The 10177-nt window shown below is 51.5% G+C and overlaps 2 protein-coding genes across 8 annotated transcripts; one reads left to right on the forward strand and one right to left on the reverse strand.

Annotated features, from left to right (window-relative positions):
- Positions 1-219: 219 nt before the first annotated feature.
- On the reverse strand, positions 220-4579 carry LOC138814987 (CDP-diacylglycerol--inositol 3-phosphatidyltransferase). Of its 2 annotated transcripts, XM_070004158.1 has the most exons (7): positions 4405-4579; positions 3802-3995; positions 3564-3698; positions 2785-2938; positions 2088-2169; positions 1344-1425; positions 220-1188 (listed from the first exon to the last, which is right to left on the reverse strand). In XM_070004158.1, the coding sequence occupies exons 2-7, from the start codon at positions 3842-3844 to the stop codon at positions 1043-1045; spliced, it is 642 nt and encodes a 213-aa protein (XP_069860259.1). In that variant the 5' UTR covers positions 3845-3995; positions 4405-4579; the 3' UTR covers positions 220-1042. The 2 variants fall into 2 exon arrangements, with proteins under 2 accessions (XP_069860259.1, XP_069860258.1); XM_070004157.1 differs by lacking the exon at positions 4405-4579 and having other exon boundaries at positions 3802-4262.
- Positions 4580-4631: 52 nt separating this feature from the next.
- On the forward strand, positions 4632-9958 carry LOC138814988 (putative protein T-ENOL). 6 transcript variants are annotated; one of them, XM_070004160.1, is made up of 6 exons: positions 4632-4730; positions 5545-5646; positions 5955-6105; positions 6656-6689; positions 6838-6895; positions 9723-9958. In XM_070004160.1, the coding sequence occupies exons 2-6, from the start codon at positions 5566-5568 to the stop codon at positions 9741-9743; spliced, it is 345 nt and encodes a 114-aa protein (XP_069860261.1). In that variant the 5' UTR covers positions 4632-4730; positions 5545-5565; the 3' UTR covers positions 9744-9958. The 6 variants fall into 6 exon arrangements, with proteins under 6 accessions (XP_069860261.1, XP_069860265.1, XP_069860263.1 ...); XM_070004164.1 differs by lacking the exon at positions 4632-4730 and adding an exon at positions 4793-4855; XM_070004162.1 differs by lacking the exon at positions 4632-4730 and adding an exon at positions 4902-5132.
- Positions 9959-10177: the final 219 nt, after the last annotated feature.

Raw genomic sequence — 10177 nt, forward strand, 5'->3', positions numbered from 1 at the left:
AACAGAAAAAGCCAGAAGTGGCACCGTGGCTCAAGTGGTAGAGTGCTAGCTTTGAGCTAAAGAGCTGAGGGACAGCACCCAGGCCCAGAGTTCAGGCACCATGGCTGACAAAAAAAGAATACCTATGCTCTAATCCTCCATGTTAGATTTATCTTTGCATTTAGTAGTCCCTTACTCATGGCTAACTACATCACAAGGACCACACTCTGAGAAACCAACTGATCGTTTCAGGAAGATTTATTGAGCAGCTACTATATGCCAGGTTGGTCTTTCATTCTAGCCATGGAGAAAGGAGCATGAAGTTTACATTCTCCTTGGGGTAGTAGCCAGCCAGGGACATAAAGCAGGTGGGAAGAGAGGATGTGACATGAGCTTGGGAGGCAGGAAGGGCCTTCTCTTTGAGGCCACTACGGAAGAACAGGCAGGAGCCCAACAGCAGACTGGGAGAAAAGCATCTGGGTAGATTTGTCAGTTGTTCCCCAAGTCCCTCTCAACCCAAGAATGCCCCAAAGGAAACCAACTCAGAAGAATAAAAGCTCCCACCTTTATTATGGGGGCTTCCAGAGCTGGACAGAAGATTGCTGCAGGAATGGATTTAGATGGCCCTGACTCTTTTCCTGGACATAGACCCCAGGCTTTCTCTCTGTGGCCAAGTTGGCTCTACACCATCTTTCTTCATGCAAGTATCCCTAAAATCCTGGGCCAGGCCAGACCCCAAGGCTGAGCTGGCAGGGCGTGTGGCGATCGGATGGCAGACAGGCCTCTCGGAGCTTCAGTTGTTCATGTGAGACCTGCTGAGTTTCCTTCCTTGATCTGTAGCTTAGGTCTCTGGGGTTGTAGGCATGAGCCCAGCACTCAGGGTTACAGAGAAGTGACACCACCAAAGAGAGGCTGACCCCCATCCCAGCAGGTTGAAGAACACATTAGGAAGACGTGAGACTGGGACCTCCTAGAAAGGGGAGGGGGGAGCCGTGTGGCCCAATGAGATGCCCAGGCAGGTGGGCAGGTAGGAACTGGAGGTTCGGGGTGGGGGTAGGGGGGGTCACTTCTTCTTGGCACGATCTGCTGCATCCAGGGCAGCCATGTTGCGGGCAGCTGTGATGAGGTGTATCACGCTGATGACTGACTTGAGAAAGGCGATGGGGGCCGTGATCCAGAGACCCAACCGGAAAAGGCCCACGGAGCCGACTGGGGGGGGGGGTGAGGGAGAGAGGGGGGCCAGCATCAGGGAGAGAGAAAGAATGGGAACATGGAATCAAGGCTCAGAAACAAACACCTTTGTCTCCCCAGGCAGGGTGGGGACCTCCTCCCCGCTTCCAGCCTAAGCCCCTCTCTCCTCTTACCTAAGGGTCCCTCGGAGAAACTGAACAGGTAGAGGAGACAGTAGAAGAGTTCATTCCCAGCACACAGGGTGAAGAGGGCAGGCTGCACACATAAAGCTGTTTAAGGGAAAAGCAGGGACCAGCACCACCCCACATCTACACCCCAACAAGGCCTGTACCCCTGGGGGAGGGAGGGAGGGCGGGGACAATGTCCTTAGCAGCAGGTTAAAATCCACACTCTGGCCATGAGCTAGTGGCTCACACCTGTTACCCTAGCTACTCAGGAGGCTGAGATTTGAGGATCAAGGTTCAAAGCCAGCCTGGGCAGGAAAGGCTGTGAGAGTCTTATCTGTGGAAAAAGTACTCAGAAAAATCAGGAACACTGTGGCTTAAGGGGTAGAGTTCTAGCCTTGAGCATGAAGAGGTTCAGGGACAGTGCCCAGGCTCTCAGTTCAAGCCCAGGGACCAGCAAAAAAAAAAAAAAAAAAATCCACACTTTGTTCCTTCTGGCTTCTCTTTCCCTTTGCTCTCCAGCCATAGCTCCTCCCCTGGGGTATGCAGGGGCCCTTTGAGCAAGTATTCATTTAGGCACCAATACCTTATTCCACCATGCACCAGCCCACAGGCTGCTCCTTTCTGTCCTCTGCTACTGTGCCCTCCCGACCTGGTTCCAGGGTGCAGCCCAGAACCTTCCATCACTGAGTGAGATGGGGAAGGGCAGGAAACACTTACTCTGGAGCAGAGGGAGGGGCAGGAAACACTTACTCTGGAGGTGTAGTAGATACGAAGCACCGGATTCCCAGAAAGGTCAATCATCTTGTGACTCTCACTGCCTCGGACCACAGAACTTAGGGAGAAAATGTATGAGTTTGCATTGCTACTAGACTCCACCCTAACCCTACCATGAGTCCTATGGGCTGGTAGTGGGGACCAGGAGTGAGTCCCAGGACTGCCTCCATTCTACAGCTGGAAAACAGGGATGCAATTGAAAGCCACACAATTCCCTAGGTGGGAGCAGAGTCAGGATTCGATGCTCCATTCAGAAGCGCCCCCACACTGCCTCCCATTTGGAATTCTACATCATCTATTGGCACTGGTGGCTCACACCTGCAATCCTAGCTATTCAGAAGGCTGAGATCTGAGAACCACAATTCAAAGCCAGCCAGGGCAGGAAAGTCCAGGAGACTCTTATATCCAATTATCTTGCCCTCCAAAAAAAGCCAGAAGTGGAGCTATAGCACAAGTGGTAGAGCGCCAGGCGCTGAGTTCAAGCCCCAAGACTGACATCAAGAAAAACAAAACAACCCCAAATGTCCTGGGAAATTTCCTAATGCCAACTCTAAAAAATATGGCAGAACCTGATTCAGAGAGCTCGGTCATGCATCCACAAAACAGAACGATCCCCTCCCACCGGTTACTTCAATTTAATGGGTCAGTAGGTGCCCACAGAAACAAAGCAGACCTGTGCAGATGCAGCCAATGACTGGCCACATCCAAGCTCATGCTGAGCTGGAAGAGAAGCGTGGCTCGAGGGTACAGCAGAGCCAGGTTGACCAATAAACACATGGTAGAACAGCGGTCTGTCAACATGTCCAGCATGGCCCCAAACCGGGTTCCTAAGAAATGAACAAAAACAAAAAAGAACCCAGTAGTACTTGGTGTGTTGTTCTGGTGCTCGGTTAAAATGTCCACAATCTACCCACAGCTGTCAGATGGGCAAGGCCAGGACATGGAGTAGGGAGTGGGAGGGATCAGTTCTAAACTCCAGAACCAAATCCAGGGCAAGGCCAGGCCAGCCAGGTAAGCCTAACAAAGAAGTCTCAGAAGTCTTAGCTGGAGAGCAGATTAATGGCTTTGTCAACTCTCTGGAAGTCACTGGCTTCCCTCCCCACCCCCATCTCAATCTGCCTTCTGGAATGTGACCTCCGTCCTGCCTGGGCTCAGGACACAGGAGGCCCTAGCAAAACACCTGTTGAATGGGATTATTTCCGAGAGACCTCTTGGCATGGCCAGGGTCCTGTCCAGACTCAGTTAATCCACATCCCTCACAAGCAGGGCATTCCCAAGAGTTTGGTTTGCATCCCTTCTGCTACAAACTCTGCCCATTCTGTGTTTCTCTTTCTTTCTTTTTGACAGAGAGGGGGAAGGACGGAAGCTGTCAGGACTCGGAGGTTCTGGGGTGGAAAGAGGTACAGGGGAGTTGTTGGGTCTCAGGGCTGGTCGGTAGGAGGTAGCCGTCACCTTGATTAAGGGCTCGAGCTGCGTGTCCATCGAAAGCGTCCAGAAGCCCGCTGAGCAGATAGAAGGAGGAGGCCGTGAGGGGGCAGCAGGGCATGAAGTAGAAAGAAATGATGGCGAAGACGATCCGAGCATAACCTTGGTTGAGAGATCAGGAGAAACAGCACGGGATCAGAGGAGCCTGCTCAAGGCCCGCGGCTCCCCCACCCTGGGGTCTTGGGGGGCGCACGCAAGCACTCACCGATGAGGTTAGGCACGAAAAGGAAGATGTTTTCTCCGGGCATCGCGGTGGTCCCCTTGTGGCCCAGGGCCAGCTCTGGAGGTGCTAATGTGCTCCCAGTCCCGCCTGCTCGGCCTCACCCTCCACCCCGGCGCATGGGCCACGACAGCGGCGCTCCGGACCCCTCGGACCTCGTCCGGCTCCAGATGTGAAAGCTGCCAGCGGGCCGGAGCATGGGCGGATCAGAGGTGCGCGAGGCGCCAGGGGCTCGCCCCCCCGCCCTGGCGATGGACAGCGCCTCGCCCCCTAGCAACGATCCCTGCAGCACCAGCGGGGCTCGGCTTCCGCGCACCCACTCCCTCGCCCCGCTTCGTGGAAAAGAAAAAAGAAAAAGGAAAAGTGGAGAAGGGAGAAAAGAAGCCTAGAGATTTAAAAAAAAAAAAAAAGCCTGCGGCTCCTTTAAGACCTGCCGGCTTCCTTTTCCTTTCTCTGCCTCCGCCCCCTTTACATCGGCTCGTACCAAAAATCCAGCGAGGAGGGGAGGGAACCAAACAACCCTGGAGCCGGGCAAAGGAAAGAACTGAAAAGGGGAGGAGCGAAGGAGAAGGAGACGCCAATAAAAACCTCTAATTTGATGGTTTCGGAGGTTACAATGTCGTAGAGACGAAGCTGAGGCGGGAAGGTTCCCCCCTCCTGAGTCTTCGCCTCCCCCAGACGCGAGGCCACTTGGTACAGTCCGCATTTTCTTTTCCCCGCCCCCTAAGCCTCAGACCGAGTTTGCTCCGGCGGGCAGGGAAGTGGCGGCTAGAGAGTCCGCCGAGCGCTCGGGGCGGGGCTGTTTCTGGCCTCGGGGGCCCCTAGTGGCGGGAGGATTAGATCCCAGACTCCACCCTGCGTCATCTCCCACTTGGGTGTCCTCAGCTGGCGGTCCCCGCCTCCGAGGAGGCCAGGTCTGGCAGGGGAGGCGGGCGGAGCACACGGGGCATGCTCGGAAAGCGCCCCGGCTTTGATTCTAGAACCTCTGAGCTCCTAGCAACCGGGCGGTAGAACCCCTCGCAAACATTAGGCTTTTATAGTAATCGGAGCGCCGCCGTCCTGGTTACCCCTCTCTTCAACTCCCCCCCCCATCCCCAGTTCTGATTTCCCCCTCCCTCCCCCCTCCCCTGACCCAAAATCAGGGTCCCCCCCCCCCCGTCTACCTCTCTTGTCTCCCCCCTTCCTGCCTAGTAGCCCAAGATCCCGACCCGTGTTCCAGGTCGGGGCAGCAGATTGGCTGCCAAAGTCTTGGGAAGGATCTTGGCAAGGGGAGGAGGTCACTGTGGGGAGTCCCCTGGCCCCCCAAAAAGTATAAGGCATCAGTCCACCCCCCCCAACTCCTTGTGTGTGTGTGTGTGTGTGTGTGTGTGTGTGTGTGTGTGTGTGTGTGTTCCGGCCTTGGAGCCTGAGCTCTTTTTTGCTTAAGGCTAGCACTCATCACTTGAACCACAGCTCCACTTCAAACTTTTTAGGGGGTGGTTTGGGGATGAGTCTCATGGACTTACGTTCCAAGAGCTTCCAAGCACTGTGTGCAGATCTCAGCTTCCTGATAGCAAGGACTAGGATTATAGGCCAGTAGCACTCAGCACTGCCTGGCTAGTCTGTTTGTTTGTTTTCATGGATGGAGGGTGTTTTGGCTGAAGGCCTTCACTTAATCCTGGGCTCTGGGGAATGGCTGGAGGAACGGGGCCCAGGGGGAAATGAGCTGATTTCTCCCATCTCATAAAGGCTTCCACGGTTCCCAGAGGGATGGCATCCACTCCCATCAAGAATGAGGAGAAAAAGCAAAGCCGGCCATCTCAAGCTGCAGCCTCCCGGAGTATAGGGCCGGTGAGCATGGAGGGGCCTTATGAGTTGGACAGCTCCTAGACAGAGATTTTGGCCCTAAGCCCTGAATCCCACAACCACTGCATCCCTGATCCTCTCCTAGCCATAGAGGATCCCCCAGAAATCTTTTCCTGGGTCTCCTACCTCACTGCCAGCCCTCCACATAGTGATCCTGCTCACTAACCTAGCCCTACATGACACAACATTCAACTCTCCAATTCCAGACTCCTCAGTCCCACAGTGACCAGACCCCAAGGCTTCTAGGCAAAGGGGAGATCCCAGGCTGAGATCGCTGCCTTTTCCTTTCTCAGAAGCTTTCAGTATCCCGTTCTGAGGAATTCCTGACCCGGATCAGCGCAGAACTCACTGATGAGGCCTTATGTATTGCTGGCTGTGTGAACCCGGTGCCGCCTGTCAAGGAAAAGCAAACAAAAGACCAAGGGACTCAGATCTCCAGACACGGTGGGTGATCCCCCCCCCCTTCAGTCCCACTGTATCTTAACACTTTCCCAGGCAATGAGCTGGTAGCCCACACCTGTCACCTTTGTCATAGATCTTGGGAAAGTGATTCGAAGCCATCTCAGGCAGGAAAGTCTGTGAGACTCTTAAACTCCAATTAACCACCAGAAAAGCCAGAAGTGAAGGTGTGGCTCAAGTGGTAGAGTGCCAGCCTTGAGTGAAAGAGCTAAAAAGGACAGTGCCCAGACCAATACCAGCATATGTGCACACGCACCCTCCCATACCTACAAAACAACAACAACAAAACCCCACTAAGACACCCCTCCCCCAGTGTCTGATCCTCTCTCTTCCAGACATAGCTAATCATCCAGAAATCTATTCCTGGGTCTCCTACTGCATTGCCAGACCTCCTCACAATGCTTCTACTCACTAACCTAGTCCCTACATGTCACTGCTGATCAGGAATTGTCTTGATTGCTTCTGCCCTAGCCACATCTCTTTCTGGTCATGGGGATCATTTTTTTTTTTTTTTAACTGAGGCCTCTTCTTCCAGCATTGTTCACCAATACGCGAGGCACAGACACCCGGTGAGTGAGGCTTTGTCCTGGGAGAAAGATGAGGGAGAAAGGGCGATGACATCCAACAGGGCAGGAGAATTCTGAACCATGAAATTCTCTTCTGCCTAGAAACTGAAATTCAGAGTTCTTAGCCTTCTTCCTTTTCTACCATCTCCAGTTCTGACAAAAACCGTACTAGAAACAAGTCACATCTCCTGCCATCTCCTCGTGAAAAGGTGTGTAAAGGCCATTTAGTTTGTATGACAAGCCAGTGCCTGTATTAGGAGCTTGGGATACAGAAATGAGGATAGAGCCAAGCACCAGTGGCTCACACCTGTAATCCTAGCTACTCAGGAGGCTGAGATCTGCGGATCGTGGTTCAATGACAGCCCGGGCAGAAAAGTCTGTGAAACTCTTATCTCCAATAAACCACCAGAAAACCGGAGATGGTGCTGTAGCTCAAGTGGTAGAGCCCTAGCCTTGAGCTGAAGAGCTGAGGAATAGACTCAGGCCCAGAGTTCAAGCCCCACAATGGAAAAAAAAAAAAATGAAAAAGAAAGAAAGAAAGAAAGGAAAGAAAGAAAGAAAGAAAGAAAGAAAGAAAGAAAGAAAGCAAAAAGAAAGAGGTGAAGGATATAGTTTCAGCCCTCGAAGAATTCAGTTTAGACACCGGTGGTTCACACCTGTAATCTTAGCTACTCAGGAGGCTGAGATCTGAGGATCAAGGTTCAAAGCCCATCCAGGCAGGAAAGTCCCTTAGTGGAAACTCAAATCTTCAGTTAATCAGCAAAAAGCTGTGGCTCAAGTATTAAACATCAGCTTTGAGTGATAAAGCTAAGGATAGCACCCCAGTTCAAGCTCCAGTACCAGCACAAAAACAAAACAGAAATTCAGTGTGTAGAAGTAAATGGTTATTTACAATGTTGGGTAAATGCCCATAATAGAAATGAGAACAATAAGAAGGTTGTTTATAGTCCACCTTCAACTGGGACAGGAAGGAAAGGAATCATGGAACTTCCTGAAGGAGGAGACACCCAAAGAAAGAATCTTCCAGCAAACCAAGGGCTAATAGGGGTATTCCATACAGTAGGGACTGCATCATTAAAGACAGAGATGGGAGACGTTTGCAGGTGGCTCACGCATATAATCTTAAAATATTCAGGAAACTGAGATCTGAGAATTTCAGTTCAAAGCCAACCCAGGTAGAAAAGTCTGTCAGGTTCTTATCTCTGGTTAATCAGCAAAAAAAAATTCTGTTTGTTTTTTTTTTTGGTCTGGTTGTGGGGCCTGAACTCTGGGCCTGGACACTGTCCCTCAGCTCTTCAGCTCAAGGCGAGCGCTCTACCACTTGAGCCACAGTGCCACTTCCAGTTTTCTGGTGGTTTATTGGCGATAAGAGTCTCATGGACTTTCCTGCTTGGGCTGGTTTTGAACTGCGATCCTCAGATCTCAGGCTCCTGAGTAGCTAGGATTACAAGGCATGAGCCACCGGCACCTGGCTGTTTTATTCTTTTTTTAAATATAATTTTATTGTTATTATTAAGGTATGAACCTGAGGTTCATATTTGCAGCTGAGAATGAGTTCAAGTAGCTGACTCTCTAGGGCCTTTGGAACACCGGGGCTCTCCCAGCTGGGCTGGTATTAGAAAGAGCTCGAAGTAGCAGAAAAAAGCTTGGCACAGGGCTGGGAAGGTGGCTCAGTGGTAGAGCGCTTGCCTTGCATGCATGAGGCCCTGGGTTCGATTCCTCAGCACCACATAAGCAAAAAGAAAAAAGCGGGAAGTGGCGCTGTGGCTCAAGTGGTAGAGCGCTAGCCTTGAGCTGAAGAGCTGAGGGACAGTGCCCAGGCCCAGAGTTCAGGCCCCACGACCGGACCCCCAAAAAAAAAAAAAAAGTTTGGCACAGTGGCTCATACCTGTAATCCTAGCTACTCAGGAATCCAAGCAGAAAAGCCAATCCAAGCAGAAAACCGATAAGATTCCATCTCCAAAATAACCAGCAAAAAGTCATAGCTTAAATGGGAGAGGGCCAGCAAAGCAAAATCCAGTAACAGCAAAAAGAAAAAAAAAGTTAAGAGTTAAGTGGAGCAATGGGTAAAAAGGTGGAATAGGAAGTAACTGGGTGAATTGAAAAATTCACTGAACACGTGTGTCATGCCCATCCTAGGAGTTGGAGTATAGCAGTTAGCAAAATAGAATCTTTGCTGTTGAGTTCCTTTGTGGGGAGGGGGAGGTAATGACTGGAGAGAAGAGAGAGTGGGTGGGTGTATAGCAGATGGATGGAGGAGTTGAAAGATGGATGAGGATGAGGAGTAACAGATAGTTTGTAGATGGAAGTTGAATATGGGTTGGAGGGGTGAATAGATGGGAATGGTAGATGGAAAATGGAAGGATGGGGGCTGGGAAGGTGGCTCAGTGGTAGAGCGCTTGCCTTGCATGCATGAGACCCTGGGTTCGATTCCTCAGCACCCCATAAGCAAAAAGAAAAAAGCCGGAAGTGGCGCTGTGGCTCAAGTGGTAGAGTGCTAGCCTTGAGCTGAAGAGCTGAGGGACAGCGCCCAGGCCTAGAGTTCAGGCCCCACGACCGGACCCAAAAAAAACAAAAAAACAAAGAAAATGGAAGGATGGCAAGATAACAAGATAACCTGGATCTTAGGTCTAAAAAGTCAAAGATGGCTCAGAATGTGGCTTAGTGGTAGAGTGCTTACTTAGCATGCATGAAGCCCAAGGTTTGATGCCTCAGTACCACATAAACAGAAAAGGCTGGAAGTGGTGCTGTGGTTCAAGTGGTAGAGTGCTAGCCCTGAGCAAAAGAAGCTCAAGGGACAGTGCCCAGGCCCTGAGTTCAAGCCCCAGGATTAGCAAAAAAAAAAAGTCACAGATTGTGGGGCACTGTGTTGCCTCACACGTGGAAGTCTAGCTATACAGGAGGTTGAGATCTGAGGATCGAACTTAAAAGCCAGCCTGGGCAAGAAACTCTGTGAGACTTTTATCTCCAATTAATCAGAAACAAACAAACAGAACGTCAAAGAGGAGCTGTGGCTCAAGTGATATTCTCTTTCAGGGAGCTCGCACAGCAGCTTGACCACTGGGGGATGAACCCTACTTCCGGCCTCTTCTGCCCTCCTTCCCCCATTTTGTCCTCCTGGAGCATGCAACTTGTTACGTACTTCTTTTGAGGGGGATCCCTGCTCACACCTGAAGCCAACAGATGGCTCTAGAACCATCACGGGACTCTCCATCCTCTGCCAGCAAGGACAGCACTAGGAAAAGGGTTTTAATAAAGAGTTGGGGACCCTATCTTCCTGGCAGCTCACGCCAGTGATTGCACTCATGTGGCGTCTCTGGGGTGGAGGTGAGGGAGGAGGAGAAGTCGATGCTGGGTGGGTTATCGGAGGGCAGTTATGATCACTCTGGTAGCAGTGGTTGGCTGCCAAACTGGTCTCTGGCAGCCATGTCTGTGGCATCTGTGAGGCCCATGTTGCTTGGAGGAGCAGCATCAGTGCCACCATGGGTACT

The sequence above is a fragment of the Dipodomys merriami genome, unplaced genomic scaffold, assembly GCF_024711535.1.
Source record: "Dipodomys merriami isolate MVZ:Mamm:240054 unplaced genomic scaffold, mDipMer1.0.p SCAF_62, whole genome shotgun sequence".
Taxonomy (NCBI): Eukaryota; Metazoa; Chordata; class Mammalia; order Rodentia; family Heteromyidae; genus Dipodomys; species Dipodomys merriami.

Excerpts from the sequence above, each read along its gene's own strand:
- LOC138814987 (XM_070004158.1), bottom strand. The coding sequence starts at position 3,844 with ATGCCCGGAGAAAACATCTTCCTTTTCGTGCCTAACCTCATCG. Across the intron at positions 2,939-3,563 it reads AGCTCGAGCCCTTAATCAAG|GAACCCGGTTTGGGGCCATG; the intron begins GTGACGGCTACC and ends TTCATTTCTTAG. Across the intron at positions 2,170-2,784 it reads CATTGGCTGCATCTGCACAG|TTCTGTGGTCCGAGGCAGTG; the intron begins GTCTGCTTTGTT and ends TTTCTCCCTAAG.
- LOC138814988 (XM_070004160.1), top strand. The coding sequence starts at position 5,566 with ATGGCATCCACTCCCATCAAGAATGAGGAGAAAAAGCAAAGCCGGCCA. Across the intron at positions 6,106-6,655 it reads GACTCAGATCTCCAGACACG|CATTGTTCACCAATACGCGA; the intron begins GTGGGTGATCCC and ends CTCTTCTTCCAG. Across the intron at positions 6,690-6,837 it reads ACGCGAGGCACAGACACCCG|TTCTGACAAAAACCGTACTA; the intron begins GTGAGTGAGGCT and ends TACCATCTCCAG.